Genomic DNA, 18,543 nt, shown 5'->3' with positions numbered 1-18,543 from the left:
CCCAGAGGTCCTGCCATTAATTCTTCTGAGGGTGCAACACGCTATTCCCTAGCTGCAGAGGCAAAGTCACACATTCCGTACAGACATTTAACACTGATTAGACTGCTCTTTGTTCCTGTATTTATTGAACTATAAGGGTGTTTTCCCCTTGTTTAAGCACATGCCTTCTGTGCCATGCATTTCTAAATCAATTTAAAAATACAACAAAATTCTCAATTTTTTTTTCCTTCCACTTAAGAGGATCTGGGCAAACTCGATCTGAATAATTAAAAACCTCCCCTGCACAGTCCCAGGACGCATACCATAGTTATGCAATTACTGAACCCAAAAAAGCATCCATCTGGCCACCTTGAAATACCGCCTGTTCCAACCAGCACCACCCCCGGACCGCTGTGCTGCTCGTTACCGTCTCTGCACTGCTCCACTTGTGCTACCTCAGCTCTGCCCGGAGGTACGAGAGGTCTCTGGGGAGCCCAGATCCCCGCTCACGACTCCGGCTGTGCATCTGCCCGCTTCCCAGGCCACACGCCATCTCCAGCGCTAACACGTCCTGCAGCCTGCTAGTCCAACACAATTTTTTGCTGGCAGCAGCTATATGTAAATATCCCACAGAACCACAGCCGGTGCCTTCCCGGAATTTTAATTAACTGATACACCTCAGTAGATATTTGCAGGGGGAAAAAAAAAGTCACAGAATACGATATGTAGTATAACAAAAGGCAGCCTCTATCCGTTTTAGCGATTCTGAGGATGATAGAAAAAGTTGTATTATTTTTATGAAGCAGGTTACCACATGTACTGGCTAAATAAAGTTCAGCTACATCTGCCCAAATAGCCTACAGGCACCTGTTACAAGAAAACCATGTGTTTTGTTATTAGAAGACCAAAACAGTACTTCTTATCGGACCAGAAAAAAACAGTCCCTTTGATGTCTGATCCTTCCCTGCAAGACATACTGGTTCCAGTTCCCCCACTGACCCATTAAGACATATCACTGCTCTGTGCGCAGATCGATCCAGCTCTAAGCACCTGTGTCCTGCAGTTTGACTTTGACTGCACAGGCTGATGCCTTCACTGCTACTAGGTGCTCCTGGAATTGACCACTGGACTTGCAGCACTTGGCAGCTCACAGACTTACTGTTAGCAAGAGGGAAAAAATTAAATCCTGTCTGCCTACTAATCCTGAGAAGTCATCTCAATAAGCAGAGTCTCTGTAAATAAGGAATGTGCAGACTTCGTCAAAACTCCACAAGATGCTTGAGGTTTCAAACAGTAAATACTTTAGTAAGAACGTATTGTTTGGGGCTTTATGCATTAAAAAGATTAAGAGTTAGTACGAGAGCAGTCTGGACCACGTGGCAGCAAAGAAAGCTGGGAACTGCTGTTTACTCTTGCTAAATGGAGAGGGAGGACATTCAATAACTTAACTATATTTCATACTTACATAAGGACCTCCCAGCTACAAGGTGTCAGTGATGCCAAAGCTCACTGTAGTAGGAAAAGAATTTGACAGAAGTAGCAGGAACCTGCCCAGTTGGAGCTGACAGGTAAAAGTTGCTCCTAGGTGTAACCAACCAGCTACCGTGGGCATGTTCCCACACTTGGGAGTGCTTTTTTCCTAATTGTTCACTACGTGGTCTCTTCACTCCTTCCTCCAAGGCATCTGGAGCCGGTACCTGAGGCGGGATGCTGCAGTAGATATAGGGACCTGCTGTTCCTGTGTTCTTAATAAGGCTTTCACAATCAAAGCATTTTCTCTCATCGCATCAGGAGCGATAAAATAACGATCTGAGAACTAGAAGCCAGTGATAAACATACAGTTGTAGAAAATAGGGAAGGAGATTAATTAGATATGGATGGGGAGGGTGGTTTCACATGTCCTTGGCCCATCTGCCGTGAACTATTGTCCATTCATCTTGGCTGACAGCAGACTCACTACTAGGTGGCAAATCTTGTTGGATTTGCCTAAGAATGCTGAATGAAAGGATGATGAAAACAGTCTGAAAGCTGAACTCGGAGAAAATCTGGATTAACCTGGTACACTTGCTCACCACAGACTCTACAAGTTTTTGGAGTGTTCCTGCTGTCACAAGTCTCATCCAAGGCTGCGCCCTTTAAGATGCTGAAGAACAGAGTAATTGCCAGCCGAAGCACAGCCTTTTTTCCTTCCAGAGCAGCATGCGTGGCTGCAAGCACGTAAATAGCATTAACACAACTCTCCTGAAGCAGAGGGACGCTGTTGACATCAGACCGATGAATGTCACTCAAGTGGCCACGAAGGGTGGCAGAGATGCGGCTGTGCGCTCACCGGCCTGCACTTCCCGAGCCTGCTGAGGTGCTGGCAAGAAAGCTGCTGTTATGTGTGACAGGAATTTCTCAGAGGCCTTCAAAGACCTTGCTTTCCACCTCTAAACACAGCAGCACGAATTCAGGCGCTGGGAGCAGACACAGCTGTCTACAACTCAAATAAAAGGAGCCTGACAGCTGACTTGCATGTACACTGAGCTGCAACAGGGGAGAAAGTCACAATTACTGAGTGGATTATCCCCGTCTGTTTTCTATGGAATTGTTCTGGCTAATTCTGCCTCACTGTGTCTTATTATAAGCTCTTCTAACACTGATAGATGTGCAGGCCAGGCGCATCAGAGGGAAGTGGCTGTCCAGAAGCAATAAGACCCAAGCATCTGGCAGAAGAACTGGCCAGCAGCCAACACGCCTGCCTCGACCCCAGGGTAAAGCTCCTTCTCATCAAAGGCACCCAGCATCCACGCGCAGAGCTTCAGCCTCGGCTGCTCTTCAGTAACAAGCCAGGAGGGATCCCACAGAGCTGCTGCAGCCAGTTCGACAGTCCCCGGTGGCTCAGTGCTGGCACTGATTGCTCCAGCCCCTGCCATCCGCAGAAGGGATTAGCTATTGCACGGGATGTCACGGATCAGCTGCTATTCCCCAGTTCCTAGTACCAAAATACGCTCAAGTCATTCCAGCATTCAAGGTCGTGTTTTCACACGAGGTACTGCTTGCCATTTGGCAGCAGGACACGAAGCAGTAAGCACCAGAATGGCAGCAGGGAACTACTAATGCCCTAAGTCACCTCTGAAGGACAGATACGTCTGGGTCAAGGATGGTTACTTCGCCGCAGCCCTGCCGAGAAGGCCAGGAGGATTGGATGCTGAACAGATGAGATGCTTGCAAGCATTAGCACGAGGAAGGCAGCAGAGCATCAGGACATCACTTTGAGGGGCTCCTGTAACCAAAGAAGAGCAGCTTTTAACTGTTTAACAGTATTGCCTACATATTACAGTGAGGAGGGCAAATAGCATCTCACTTGAGACAAAGTTAAGGAAAGAAGGGACACCACACAGCGGCAGGTTAGAAGTCCAGGGGACGTAGCAGAGCCACTTTCCGTTCACTTCCGCTGCAATGCTTTTAGGTCCCCAAAGCAGAGTCTCACACTCGCTAGGAGACGGGCCTGACTCAGCCCACCACAGGTAGATCAGCAAAGGTGTACAGAAGTCACCCATGTCAGAGCTTGATGCTCCAGCACAAGCAACAGGCAGAGGTAGCTGTGCTACTTGGGATGATGCAACCCCTGGGAAAATGCCCTGGACAGCAACGCTGTGACCAGGCAGGACGTAACAAGGGGCTCTGAGACAGCTCAGGATCAGCTGAACAGAGCAGAAGACTAAAGGAACAGAGCAGAAGACTGAATGCTGCTTGCATGGCACAGGAGAGGTTCACCTGGAGACAATCTTTACAAGTTAGTGACAGGTACATAATAAAGTTTATTTTTGGCAGCACAAAATCAGTAGCATTGTCAGAGAAGCACAGTCATAGCTCTGTAACCGAGTATTATTTGCTTCTCAGGCAGAAATACCTCCGCCTAGGGAAGAGGCTTCTCATGCACATACTCAGAAAAAACACCAACAGCGTGACAGGTTCACTGCATATAATTGATATGCTGCGGTAACACAAGGAGAAAGCTTAGCCAACACAGCCGTAATGATCTCAGTCCCCCTCCACACTAACCCAGCGCGCTTTGTGCAGCCCTCAGCTCAAACAGGATTTTTCAGTCAGTCCCTACAAGAGAAATATCTGCACTCCAAAGCATCTAAGCAAAGGTGATCACAAAGCCTTGTGGCTTGGCTTTCACCCCCCACACCCCTGCCCAGACACCGGATTAACCCCATGAACCCTGTCCACCACACAGGCTGTTTGGCACAGGCCGTAGCAGCACGCTGCGGACAGGGACAACTATTATGCATGTCCAAGGCAGTCATCTTGGACATTTCCCTGGCTCACATGAAATGGGTGTGATGGTCCTGTTCTGAGCAGAACCGTCACCCTACAGGCTCATCTCCAAATTGCACTTCTCCATCGGCCCCAGGACGCTCACAGCAAACCAACAGGGTGCAGGCTGCAACCAGTGCGCAGGCAGCAAGACCTCAATATGCAGGTTCTTCTGATTTGATCCACACAGTCACTCAACAGCTACTTTAATTGCAGGCCGCAATTAGAACAAAACACATTTTCAATATCCACTTAAGGGAAAATGTAGTATATGCCACTGGCAACACTGGTGGCCTATAGACTGACCTCAAAATGAGAAGCAAAGTTGTGACTGCCCCAGGCCAGGAATGCGCAAGGGGCTGGAATGTAATGTCATGGCAGTATTACTGCATGTTCACCTTGCTCTTTGGTTCTTCCTGGGAGACAAAGGATACCGAGCTAAGTAGGAGCTCTGGGGGACAACAACAGCAAAATCTGGCAACACAACCTCCAGGTCCGCAGGTGTCTCTGGTCAGCATCATGAATCAAACTGGAACAGCTCAAAACATGCTTTAAGACCTGTACAAGCAGTGATACAGATCACTAGTGGCACGTTCAGGAGCTGGAGGGCCTTGCACCATTGGACTGAAACATCCTCTCCCATGCATTCTCCACTTACATCTGTAATAACCTAAAAAACTGTAAAAACAGACACCCTTATCCCCAGAGCACTGAGCATGTAGAGCAGTCAGGCAGTGACGGGCTACCAGCGCTGCTGTAATCCATCTATCTAAGGGAAAGATGTCCCTGGAGACCTGAGCACAGCAGCTCTGGCTCACCTTGTGTGTGAGTCTGCATGTCCCGGGCCAGCTCCATGGGCAGCACAGAGTTGACAAGCGTTGAGATAACTGCAGCATCCAAGTTGCACATGGCTCCAAAGCATTTCAACAGCAGCAGCCGCAGTGGCACCCTGTGTTCCTGCAAAAACAATTTACTAGATCAAATCATGTCACAGATGAGGGTTACCCAAAGGTGAGACACATAACTGGCTAAAGTTCCCGCTGCTGGGAAGGCTACAGATCCTCCCAGGGTAACAGTGAACCTAATGCTGAGCTCTGGGTTCAGATACAGATGTGCCAGATGACAGCTAAACGCAGCAAGGCTTGATGTGCTGCAGCTGGGGACTCAGACAGGATGGGGAAAAGCCTCCAAGCCCCGCAGCATCCTATGGCAGCAAGGTCCAGGAAAGAGGGGAGCAAAGCAACGCTGCGTAGCCATTGAAGGCAAAACTTCCATTCTTCCTGTGAATACTGATTTTCTTCCTCACTCCCAAGGCTTCTGCTCACAACCTACTTTCCTAAGCAAAGCCATTTACTAATGCACAGGAGTGCATCAATTAAATGAGGAGCAGTCACAGCCTGTCAGCTTACCCAAGGCATCCTCGGATATCCATTCTCTAGACATTAGAGATGGTGATTCTGTCCCTCAACGGAGCTAATAAAAGCAGCAAGCTTTCCCCTTCACAGGGCTAGCTTCCGCTTCGGCGTCTGTAGCGTCCTCTGCTCTTCCATGCAGCGTGCATGCATAACACGAGATTTGCCAGCACGGGGAAGAGACGTGCTACAACTCCAACAAGTTCACAGAACTGCCCTGTCCAGGGGGAACGTGTTTCATACATTCATCAGAGCAACCCTGCTCTTTTGCATCTTCAAGGAAGCCTCAAAAAGAAGAGATATTCAAGGCACGCTGCCACCTTACCATCTGATAATATGCCACAAGGGACAGGACGGATTCAAACTCATTCTTCTTGCACATTTTCTTGCAAACTTCTGGGTCTGCATCTGTCTGGAAGCAGGAATGAACTGGTCAGCCCAGTGACACATCAAAGCAGCAAGGCGGCCGCCGCAGAGAGCTCCAGGGAGGCTATAGCTGCTCTTGGATTTCAGTAGCCCCAGCTCAACCACCTTACAAAGCAACCAAAGCTAGAGCACAAACAGCTCCAAACCCACCACCCTGGAGATTCTGCATCAAAGCAAATTCTTAAGAAACATCTCTGCAGTACAGCACGTCTTGGGCTGAAAACATCTAAAAACCCCTTGACCTGAGCAGTACCTTGATGAGCGCCTCCTGCAGTTCTGTATGGCAGCTCCAGTGCCGGTCCCGTACTGAGAAGCACTGTACCTCCCCCCACGCTGAATTTGGAGGAAATTGTTACACAAAGAAGCAGGCCCCGCAGTGAGACGGTAGCTCATGTTTTGAGCTAAAAAGACAACGGCATTTACTACACAAAAAAATAAAAATTTGTTCTGCTTATGTCAGAACCAGAGAGGAATACAAAACAGGTGCCACAGCAAAGTCAGTGCTGGCGCCTGTTTGTAACACAGGCCATGTCACTGCACCAGGTGACAGCTCCCATACCGTTGTGCTCCCCGTACACAGGCGGGCTTATACGGCCTAGAGACAGCACCAGAACAGCATTTCCCCCTGCTGTGCACTGCGGGGATGCACCTCTCCCATACACACAAACGTTTTATAAATTTATAAGTGTTTTATACTTGCTCGCAAAACCAGCTTTGAAGCTCTCTTTCATGAGAACTGAAGAACTTTCACATCTTTGCATTTCCTGGGCATCACCCTCCAAGTACTTGTTGGAATAAAGGCAGGGAGAAAATAACTTGGTCTGCCTGGACACACTGTATACTTGAGAAATTCCATGTATTTAGAGCCAGTTAAGACACTGGTTACAAAGACCAGCAGAGCTTTGGAAGCTACAATTTGGTGCAGCTCTATATCACGCTTCCACTAAAGACTTACAGCAGGGAGGGTACGAGCAGACCACAGAAGGGAGCGCTCAGGATATGGCACAGACCCTGATGTCAACTTGCACACACTGGTCAGCCACACCAGCCACAGAAGGTGTTCTAAATGGACCTACCTGTGCAATATTTGCTCTGGGAGTTTTTTTGTTTGTTTGTTTTTGAAGGGGAGGTTAGTATTCTCCTGTGAGAGGTATATACCACAACCGCCATGAGTAACAGTTCTATAATTCCCTTCATAAGCGCTTTATAAGGTGGAGTGAAAGGCAGTTCAAGAGCACTGAGGACCCTGCACAGAAGGGGCAAGGCTTCACACCAACTGTAAGAGATGCACAAGAAGCCTATACTCCCTGAAACAGCAAATCTGGTGGCAACACAAGGACAAAGGAGACCAGAAAAAAAAAAAAAGAGGAACTTCACCAGCATCTGTCTGCTGTGCTATGCCTGCAAAGAGAGAAATTTGCTCACCAGGATGCGAAGCAGCTCCTCCAGGTAGCAGCAGATGACATTCTCGTCCTCGTAGAGTGCCCAGCTGCGCTGCTGAGCATCGTCCTTGTGCCTGGCCAGGTCTGCGAATATCACCTCCAGCCGCTGCTCATCGTGGCAGATCTGTCCCGAGGGCAGCCCTGAGCTCAGATCCTGCAAGAGGACACAGTCAGTGGTCACTGGGATCCTGACAGGTAGCTGTTGTTCGGGTGATTGTTTCATGCAATCTTCGTCTCAGGACTGGCAGTTGGCCTCATTCAGTCAAGAACTGGCAGCAAAAAGACAGTAAATTTAAGACCTGGCCATTATTTCAGCTTTCCTACTTTTTGGGGTCTCTACTCCCCGCCCTTTCCTTTCACAGCCAGTGCAGCCAATGAATCAAATTGGACTCCTGCCCTCAAAAATAGGTGCCAGGACTGGTGCATGGTCACAAAGTCTTTAAATCCAAGCTGTCATCACCCTGCTGGAGCTTTCGCTGGCTTCCAAGGATGCTGAAATATCCAAGAAGCCTCACTCAAGCAACTCACACCCTTTTTTTCCTTACTGCCTGTAACAGCCTATGGCCGAGCCAGTCAAGCCAACGTTCCCAGCTCTTTTCTGGGTGACAGAACGGTAACATAGCAGACTCGCACATCACCAACTTCCCACTTCCCTCAGCAGCAGGGCAGCATGCTCACAGAACAGCAGCAGCCATCTCCCCGTGCAGGGGGTGAACGCTGCACTAAGGGGAATGCCCACGTACTATAAGACAAACTTACGGCAACAAGCCAGCTCAGATGACTACAGCCCTCTGCACATTTCTGAATATTTAAAGGAAGATTCAAAACGCTTGGCCAGAGTACTACACCCAGCACCAGCCAAACCCTCATTCCCCCTTCCCACGGGGCAGCAAAACATTGCTGCAGCGTTCACAAAAGCAGCCCGGTGTGCACCACGAGCATCAGGCACCCCAACCTCGCTGAACCCCAGGGTTACTCCCCGCAAAACAAACAAGATGTTGAATGATGTGAGGGTATCATAAGAACTACCTGGTTTCCTGAAAGCAGAGCAAGATCAGGAACCTGCACACGGAATGGGGCTGATTACAGATGATGAGCTTAGGCAGCATTAGGAGAGGTAAGGACTAATTTGCAGAAGAACCTAAATTATATACACAAGGGCTTGGCAGCAGTGACAACAAACAGCAGGAGATCAGCAAGGTAGAAGAGAAATGAGCTGAGAAATCCAGACAACAGGGCTAACCAACTCACCGAGACCAAAGCCTTAGCAATTTCGGGATGAAGCTGTCTTGCAGCATGTGGTGACAAGTCACGAGCATTCAGTGTGAAGAGGCCTGCCCTGCTATCAGCCAGGGCACCCCGCTGCCGCGCAGCATCTTCACCTCCCGAACACCCAGAGAAGATTTAATCCTGCCCTGGCACAGCTCCTTTCAGCAGGTCGGCCGCGCAGCTGGTGGCAGCGAGCCTTAAGCTGAGCTCACAATACCAGCAGAGTGACTTTGCACAGAAAAACGAGCCCGTGTCCTCCACCAGGGACAACAAACAGCCACACACCCAAAGTAAGGGCGGCACGCGCCTGCCAAGCGAAGGAGCACGCACCCCTCCTGTGCATCGTCAGCCCTGCAGCCTTCTTGGGAGAACGGCTCCAAGTTTATTAACTGTAACATTTAATCTGCTTTATTAGAGACGGGATTGTTAGCAATTTGCTTCGTGGTATTTGGGGTGTGAACTAATTAAGGCTTTGATTCAATGTTTCAATTACATAATAAGAAAATATTTTTGTTCCGGCTGTTCATTACATAATCGTTGCCAGCAGATAATGAAGGAGCACACGCGCAAGTTTAATTCTAACATCAGACTCTCTCTCAAACTACCGGGGAGCTGCGGATGGCCAAGCAGCTAACTGGGCAGCCAGCTCTGAGAGAGGACCGACTGCTTTCCGTACGCGAGCACAGACAAGAAGTCGGTGCTGCGCGGTGTTTGAGTGCAGAGCAGGTTTGCTGAGGGCTCGCTTGGCCCTGCCACCTCCCTCTCTGCAGGAGGACCTGCGGCACCACAGTGTCGCCTCCTGGCCTCACCTGCCCCAGCTGCCAGAGAGGGCTCCCCGCTCCCATACCTCGCTCCACTGCCGGGGTGCCTCGGGGTGAGCACTTTAACAATTACCTGTTTTAATCATCGCTTGATTCAACCTCTTATCACACATCTGCTTCCTCCGACCCCTCACCTGCAGCCCTTACACCTCCACCGAACATCGAGCTCCTAAAGGACTCGGAGGAGAGGAGCAGTCGTACAGTCGATGAAGTCGTACAGCAGCTTTTTATATAGATTTGAGACAACTGCTTGAGGGGGATCATTTTGGGAACTGCCTTCGCTGGGGCAGCAAACCTGGCCCCCGCGGGGATGCGGCGCTGCAGGGAGGCACAGCTGCCACACGCAGGTGTCACAGAGACAGAGGGGAGCTGGGCTGGCTCCCACCACGCTGGCTGTGTTTGGGTAAGGTCTTCTCAGCCTTTGCTTTTCAGGTGTGCCATCTGCAGCCCAGCAAACACTTGCTCTGCAGATGTACTGGTCTCTCTCCGGGTGACTGCGGCCCATCCAGTGCTGAGCGCAGACGGCTGCGTGAAGGCTGGCACGGCCCTGTGAAGGCTGCTCCTCTAGCAATTAGCGAGCAAAGGACTTGCCTAAGCACTAATGCATTCCTCCCCCCTCCACATTCACGTTTCTTACAATATCTCGCTAAGGAGGAGCCCTGCTTAGATACGCTAACAGCACAGCCAGATGAGTCAGCCTTGAAAGCACTCACCCCGCTGACTTCCCCATTATCCCAGGAAAGCAAAGGGACAAAGACTCCCTCGGAGAAAAGCCAAACCCCAGAGAAGCATTTGTGTCTCGGTAAAAGCAATTTCTTCTTTAAGCAGAGCCGAGCCAAAGAACGAAGGGGAACTGAAGGCGAGAGGCGGCGAGGGCTCGGGGCAGAGCTGGAGAAGCGCGGCCACGCCAGCCTCGAGGTCTGACGGGGCTCGTCGGGGACAGCAGGCGGATCATGAGCACATGTGGTGGTGACAAGTCACAGCCCAGCCCTTCAAGGGAAGCCCTCTCACGTCCCACCCCGACCCCCTACCTTGCTCCTCCGTCTCCAGCATGGCCAAGAACCGTTTGACCTCACCCAGCAGGCCGGGCAGATCTCCACGCCCCAGCTGACCGACAGGGCTTTGTCGGTAGCTTCCGAGCTTCAATCGAAGGCAACCAGAGAAGGTTGAGTAACAAGTGGCACTGCTAATTCAATAAAAAGCAGGTAAGTGATTTCTAAGCACGCTCACTCAAGGTGTAGCTATCTTATTAGGCGATTTTTCTTGCCTCACACTCAGCTTAACAAATCCTGAAATCGACCTCCCTAGACAAGACAGCTGCGGTGCTCTCCCCTCCTCTCAGACAAGAGATAATTCTGCAGAGCTGAATGCAATCACACATCACCAACACATACTAATTCCAGCGATTCTCTAGATGCTTGGAAATCAGGCAGCATCTATACTGCCTTCAGCTACAGCCAAATTTCAAAGAGATCCCACGAAAGCCAGCTCCACTTTATCGCTTACACGGTTCTTGCAGCGATGCATTTGAAAAGAAAACGAAAAGGAAGCTGTCATCTCCCTTCGCTTGCTTTGCCCAGTCACCACCCTGCTCACAAGGAGGGGACATTGCCAAGGCCAGGTCAATTCCTAAATGGGGAAGCCAATTGGGCACTTCTGCTCCCATGGGTCAGGCTTCCCAAAGCAGTGCGATATTTCTGAAGTCTCTCTTGAAAGAGATGAGCCCCTGCGGGCCCTCCTTGCCTGAGCTGTTCTCCCAGCCTACCTCTGCAGCACCTTTCCAGAGGCTGGGGTGCAAGGCTGCCCCAGCAGAGGGGTCTTATCTCCCTCCACAAAACCCACTTCTGGGTTGTACAGACTCCGCAGTTGAGGAGCAAGGTAAATAAAAGGGAAATGCCACCGCAATTCAACCTTCAGAGAGCACTGGGAATAAGAACGAGGTAATGGATTCTGAAATTGATTTAGTAAACCAGTGATTTGACTTCAAATTAAGACTGGAATAAGAGCAGAAAGGATACAACTAATTAAAGGCTGTGATATAACAGATTGAAACAGGTATACCTACTATAACCACAGCAAAGTTTTAATCAAGGATAAAATCTCACTTTGTTTTAGGGGGTAGAAGAAAAACCTTGAGGAAAACATGCAAAAATGTTGACCATGTATTTGCATGGATTGGGGTGCAGAGGGATTTCAGAAGTTATAAATTAAAGAAGAAAATGCCCTTGACCTAGAACAGACGACTCAGCAACAAATCTACACAGAAGTCCCTGAGATGGTGGAACGATTTGGTATACTGAGCAACACAAAGTCTACAGCAGTAATTTGTACCATTAAACTGCGCTGGTGGAGCCGCAGCAGTACAGCCACCTTGCAGTTAGAGCTGGTCTTTTACTCTAGACGGAACAACCTCCCCTGGCACCAGGCTGCTGTCCATCAGCGGAGATACATCTCTGTGGGATGCTCAGGAAAAACACACGCCCTAACCACGACACTTACATCCGAGCGCTGGGCAAGCCAGCCCTGCCTCTCCCTCTGAGAGCAGCGCCGCTCAAGATACGTAATGAAGTCTCTTAAGCAGAGACAGGCAGACTGTACCAGGCATTTTTAAGCCTCACAGATGTTGTACGTGACCTATCTATCAGCTGCAGGTAGATCCATCCTCGCCCCCGCGCCACCGTCAGAATTTCTTCCCGTGCCTTTCAAACCGGTTGCAGCGATGGCCATGAAACAGGTTCTCAAATCCCAGCTGCAGAAACCTGGCACACCATCACCTTCTGCAACCTGACTTCTGTGGCGTTACGTTCAACACCTGTTCTCAGGATACAATAAAGATAAAAATAATATTCAAGTCTTGTCCACGATCCTAGTAACAGAGTCAGAGCCAAAGCATTTGTGTGAAACAGCTAATTTTTTTTTTTTGCTGAATCTAGCCCACACATTACCCTGCATTGTTATTGAAGCAGGAAGCAATTAACCGTCGGGTTATAGCCACAAACTGAGGACTGTTGATTGCTTACGGGACACTATTCCATGAGACGTTTAACTAGATCATGATTTGATCTGAAATTTGAATGCCAGTAGTTTTCATATTCAAATGCCTCTGAGCAGTTCATTATAATTTTGCCATCAGCAATGGAACTCCAATCTTAGATGTTGATAGGAAACGCACTCCTTGGGGCTGTATTTAACAAGTGGGAGCTAAAACTTATTATCCCTCCAACTAAAGCAGAGGGCTGCCCAGATGTGCTTTGCTATTTCAACGACTGCTGCAAGAAGCACTCTTATTTCCCCCTTCTCTGTCTGTAACAGAGGAAGGAAGAACAATGTGATCATTTGGTATAAGGTTTAGAACAAGGTCAAGATAATTCTCTTCCTCCAGTGGATGAAAAACTACTCCTTGGCAGTTGTTCTGAAAAAAAAAAAAATAGGGCCGAGGAATGTTTTAATGTAATAATAGAGAAGTACACATCTGTGGAAAACTAGTTTTTATCACTTTGATGAAAGACCAAGCCAGACAAACAGAAACTTTGGGAACTCCACAGTCAAGAGAGACAAGAACCACACGGATTTATACTATGCACAGGCATGCTGAATCTATGCAGAGTATGTACAGCACAGTAGAAGAAAAAGTTTATACAATGCCTTATTTTATTACAAGGCTTTTATTAAAAAGCACTTATTACTAAGGCTCCATTTTCCACAGCTTCTATTTGTTGCATCTGTAGCAGAAAATACCTCTTTTAAAAGTCACTGTTAATTTCTCTCCGATTTTATGCTGCCACAATGGCTCTCCATAAGCTTTCACAATCAGTGGTCAACAACTTGCATCAGAGTAAAAAGAGAAGGAAAACAAGCAAGCTTGTTTTTTTTTTTCAATCCCAATCCATCTTTTTGCCACAGCCACAAGCTGGAATAGTTATTCTCCTTCTTGCTTCTGCACAGGTACAGTGAATTAATGCTAAACATTCAACATAGCCTCACTGGATTCTTCCCCATTCTTTGATAGCGAGTCTCTTGCAATTTTATTTATTTTTCCCTTTTAATTTCTTGAGTTCTTTAGGGTCCCTCTGCAAGCTTTCACCGATTAACGACAATCATGACTGCTAAGCACAGGCTTTCATGATTTCCCCTTCCCATCTGATCAAAAAAAATGCTCCCGAATAAACCCCACTTGTCACCTCAAGTCCTGCTGCATCCATCCCATCGCTGCTCGGTCACCAGCACCACCCTTGGGACCCGGAAGGCTGTCATCTCCCAGCGATGCCCTCATGTGGTTCAATTCACTGCCGCCCACATCACCACCTCTTCCCCCGCTGAAACCTCCTCCGAAGCACCCACCCCTCCACCACCGCCTCCCAGCTCCAAACTCAGATTTAAGCTGGATATCTGCAGCTTGTTTGGGGAACAAACTCCCGTCTTCCACTTCCCTGAGGCCAGTACTCACGCCTGGTTTAAACCCTTGGTCTCCCCAGCTCGTTATTTACACCCAGCTCGTGCTTTCCCCTTTTCTTTGGCATCTCCCTGCACTTCCCAGCCCGAACACCAGGACAGAATTTCTCCTGAGCTCTTAACACTGGTGCCGTGGCCTTTCAGAGCAGCCAGCCAGCAGCACCCCACGTGCGTTACCTTACTCTCCACCACGGAGATGAGAATCTGCTCCATGATGCCGCTGGTTACCGGCACGGAGGTCTGGATGTGGCCGATCACCACGCCGATGGCCACGCGGGACAGCTCGTAGCTGAGGTGGGTGTTCCTGCGGACCAGCTCGATCAGTTCGGCACCTATCGTCTTGGGAACGGATGCCACCAGCCCACTGGGCTCTGGTGGCACCGGCTCCACCGCAGCCGCCTTCTTATCCTCGAGGCAGAGGGAGCTGAAAGCATCCAGGCTTGCTGGGGCTGCTGGGGCGGCTTTCTTCCCCTGCGGGGCCTTCTCCCCATCCACGGTGTGGGACCTCCGGACCCCCCCTTCAGACGGCGGTGCTGGGGCAGCCCGCTTGCTCTGGGGAGATTTGCTGGCCCCGTCCTTTGAGGAAGTCCCGTAGCGGGAGTGGGTGACGGAGCCGGCGTCCAAATTGCGCGTGATGGTGGTGTGCACGCTGCGGCTGGGCACGGGGGGAGGCGTGTTGGCAGGGCTGGAGGTGGCTGTCGGCAGAGCGGTCTCCGAGGCGGAGGAAGCGGTGTACAAGGTATCCAGGGATGTCGTGCTCATGGAGGAGGCACTAGAAGCTGACCCGGGGATAATTTCAACAGCATCTGAAAAGGGAACAATTAAAAATGCCTTAGCAACAGCATCAAAGGGAAAAAAGGAAAAAACAAATTGCTACAGCGCGGTCCATTAAAAGGTTCATTGTGCATGCTACCAGAGCAGTTTAACTCCTCTTCCTGCCTCACTTATCTCAAAGCAAAATTGTATCAAGTTCCCTCTGGAGCATTCCCACACAATCACCTCTTTAGAAAGGGGAAAACTACCCTATTGAGATAAATACCCTTCAAAGGGCTTAGTATTTTACGCAGGGGAAAGGAGGGAGGGAGAAACAGGACTAAGGGACAGAAAGAGTCTTTTCCCCTGGCTTAGCAAGGGCTTTTTTCTGGATTCAGGATATGAGCCCTCGCTTTTGAATACTGGTGCCCGAGAACTGCAAGCCACTGATGGCTTCCCATGCCAGCACCCCTCTCCTGCCCAGACCTCTCGCTGCAGCACCAGCGTGCACCACGGTCAGTGCAACAGCGAGGCTCACGTCTGGCTGGCACACACCTGCAGTCACTCCTTTTCAGCACACTTCAACATTTGACCACAAGTCCCACAGGCCTGCTGGCACACACTGCTTTCACATCCCGCCACGTTATCTGCTCTACCCTACTTCTACACGCTTCTCTAGTGCTGACTCACTCTAGCAGGGGTGGCTGTCCAGCCTTTCCAGGAAAAAACACACTACAACCAAAGAGGTGTTAAGAGTTTTCTTTCCTAGCATCCGCTCTAATATACAGTTGCGGTGAACCTTGCCCAGTTATTTCTAGGGGGCAGAAACATATCCAGGCCCTTCCCTGACTACAAAAACAGACACTTGCTTGGGCAAACACTGGGATATCTTCACCTAGAGCTCAGGGAGCGCAGCTGATGTCACCTGCCCAAGTATCCCTGCTGCCTTGCGGGGTTTGTTTGGTTTGATACAACTGCTTATGTCCTTGCCTTCGGGCAAAATATCCTTCCCTTCACCAGATGAGGGTCCGGTGGGACAGACACGTGGAACACCTCCCGTGTGTCTCGCAGCCAGCACAAATCACACCCTTTGCTGTGCATTTGCTGGCCAGACCCCAGCCTTCCTGCCCTTTGTTTCTGGTAGCCCTCCACCAGTCCAGCCACCGGTAGGAAGGCTCCAATCTCATGGCAAAGCACAAGCTATGCAGAAAGGAAGGACCCCTCCCTCCCACTGTGGGGGGTCAGCGTCCCTTTCTTCCCCCTCCCCTCCGTCACAGAGAAGGGCACACAAATTATAGCCCCCACTATGTTTCATTAATGAAGATAATGAGTTCAAGGGAACTGACCTTTGCCATTTCCCACTACCACGGTGAAAATAGCTCAATACCATTACGGAAGCTGGTGCCAGCCTCAAGTTTCCATCAACTACCTACAATTCAACGCATCTGCCCTGCTTCTCACCAGGGGAGCAAGCTTGAAATGAGCTGTGTCACTAACTGCGTGTCTATCACAGCACAGGAGAGCCCTCGGGCAAGCTGACAGCATCTCAGCAAAAGGACTGCTCCCTCCCTCTGCCAGCCCTGCCGTGCTGAAGGCGGAGAAGCTCCTGTGCTGGCCCCGACGCCTGGCTCTGCTCAGAAGTGCTCACAAGTAGTGGTCCCCCTGCCTGTTGGCAGCACGTACATGCCCTTGGCATTACCACTGCTTCTTACAGAGACCAGCCGCTGATTTCATGAAAATCTCATCTGACCACTGTACAAAGAAAGCACCCGACGGGCAGGCAGCCAAAAGCAGACCTGAGCCTGTCCCAAAAGCACTACCTGTGAGCTCCCCCTGGTGAACCACTGCACTTAGCACAGCCTGGAAAAGTCCCAACGCGGTGTCGGGAGAGAAATGGCCACCAGGCTCCTGTACCCCGAGGCAGTGCTCTAGCTGGGTGAGCAGGCAGAAAGGCTGGTCTGATTCCCAGGGGGACACCGTACCCAGCATCTTTCTGCAGCCAGCAGGAGAAAGCACCGTGCCAGGCTGCCAGGGCCCCCCACGGACCAGAGGACACACAAAGGAGCACTGGCCACCAGCCCGACGTCACTGGGCCTGAAACCTGCAGGAATTTAAGACCTAGCGGTCTTGCTGGCACCGAAGGGATGTCTTTCTAAGCAGAAAGCAAAAGCAGCTGGTCACTGTGACTGCTGTGCTGCCTGTTTCTTGCCCACGATCCCCAAAGCAGGCTGTCCTTACTTTTCGCGGGTGCAGCAATCTGGGCGTTCTTGCGTTTCTCTGGAGGTGGGGGCGTGATAGGAGCAGCGCGTCGAGGCTGTGGTGGGATCTGTAAGGGAAGATTTCAGAGCAATCAAAGGAGGTAGACAATAAAGACATTCTCTGTTATGAAACCTTCTTTCTTGTGTGCGTGTGTAAATTTGTCCTTACATCTCTCTCATCATTCCGGGAAGTTTTCTCGGGAGGACAGATATTAATAGGCGGCTTCCTAGAAGAACAAAGCAGGACTCAAACCTGCTTCATCCCCTCCCCGCCACGGGAAAAGCAGCCCTTGTTTAATTGCTGTGTTCAGCAGCACACAGCACACGCCGTGTAGACCTGTCAAGCATTTACTCCTCCTTTCTTCCAAATGCAATCCCACACACTCACCGTGACTTTACATTACTCTCAATAGCTCCACAGAGGCTGCAAACAGAGCGCGTATTTAGACACTCTTCGGGAGAGATCCATTACATCAGCTACAAATACCCTTGCAGAAAGACAAAGCCAAGGACTGGAGATGTGTAAATGCCTTTTCCATGCTTTCATTGCTATTCCTGCTCATGTAGGAGGGAGAAAATAGGGCTGGACCCTCTGTGCAATCCTACACTACCTACAACAAAACCCGCTGGGAGAGGCTTTTGCTGGGGAGCTGCACTAACTCTGCTGTCCCTGCTGCACGTCTCCTCTGCTAGGAATGCTGAGGGAGGAACACGCAAGTTCCTGTGCTCTGATTCAGATACCGTGGTCCCCTACAGCTCTCTCACTCAGAATCTCCCCGGTGAGCTGCACCCTCAGGTTTAACCCCTGCTCAGCAGGAAGCTGAACACAACGGCCAAACTAAGCAGAAGCACATTGCATCAGTACTCTGATGCCCTGGGTCAGGAGATGTGCATCTGGGTCTCTCGGGACTTCTGTTTCAAAGGCTGGCTGCCTGAAACGTGCCTCTGCTTTTATGGGATATTGCGGTTGCTGCCTGCAACAAAACCATTCAGCTCCGAATGGGAAGGGACAGGAGGTGATGGGTGAACATCTCTGACAGCCCAGGCTGGCACCAGCTGGAATCTGCCAGTGGCATTCAGGCCATCACACAGTGATGATTTTCTAGGTTTCTTTAGCCCTGGAAGAGAAGCCTTTCTGTGAACCAGACAGAGGAACCTTTAGAAAGGGGCTTCGTGATCCCCTTCTCCCACCTAACACCTAACGTATCCAACCTTTTACTACATCACGTAGCAAGGCACTTCTTTACAAGTGCCTTTAGCCAGTAGACGACAACGAGATACTGCTGCAAACTCCCAGGCTGAGCTCTGCTGTTATTGTCAATCCATCTCACACTGTTATCTGGGCAAAATGCTACATGATACTTGCACACGGAACCAGATGGAATCCAGCAAGCAGGTACTTGTCCTTTTTTAAAGCGATCCA

At 50.0% G+C, this 18,543-nt stretch overlaps 1 protein-coding gene across 2 annotated transcripts in view; it reads right to left on the bottom strand.

Moving 5' to 3' along the window:
• Window positions 1–18,543, bottom strand: part of NCKIPSD (NCK interacting protein with SH3 domain) — a 48,637-nt gene that overhangs the window by 7,461 nt on the left and 22,633 nt on the right. For both annotated transcript variants that reach the window (XM_083795344.1, XM_083795345.1), the window contains exons 4-8: window positions 17,101–17,188; window positions 14,287–14,915; window positions 7,551–7,721; window positions 6,025–6,111; window positions 5,106–5,244 (exon numbers count right to left, since the gene is read on the bottom strand). In XM_083795344.1, the coding sequence (XP_083651470.1) occupies window positions 5,106–5,244; window positions 6,025–6,111; window positions 7,551–7,721; window positions 14,287–14,915; window positions 17,101–17,188 (1,114 nt within the window). The remainder of the gene's footprint in view (window positions 1–5,105; window positions 5,245–6,024; window positions 6,112–7,550; window positions 7,722–14,286; window positions 14,916–17,100; window positions 17,189–18,543) is intronic.

This window comes from Anser anser, assembly GCF_964211835.1.
Source record: "Anser anser genome assembly, chromosome: 12".
Classification (NCBI taxonomy): domain Eukaryota; kingdom Metazoa; phylum Chordata; class Aves; order Anseriformes; family Anatidae; genus Anser; species Anser anser.
This window is presented reverse-complemented; position numbering and strand designations above follow the sequence as displayed.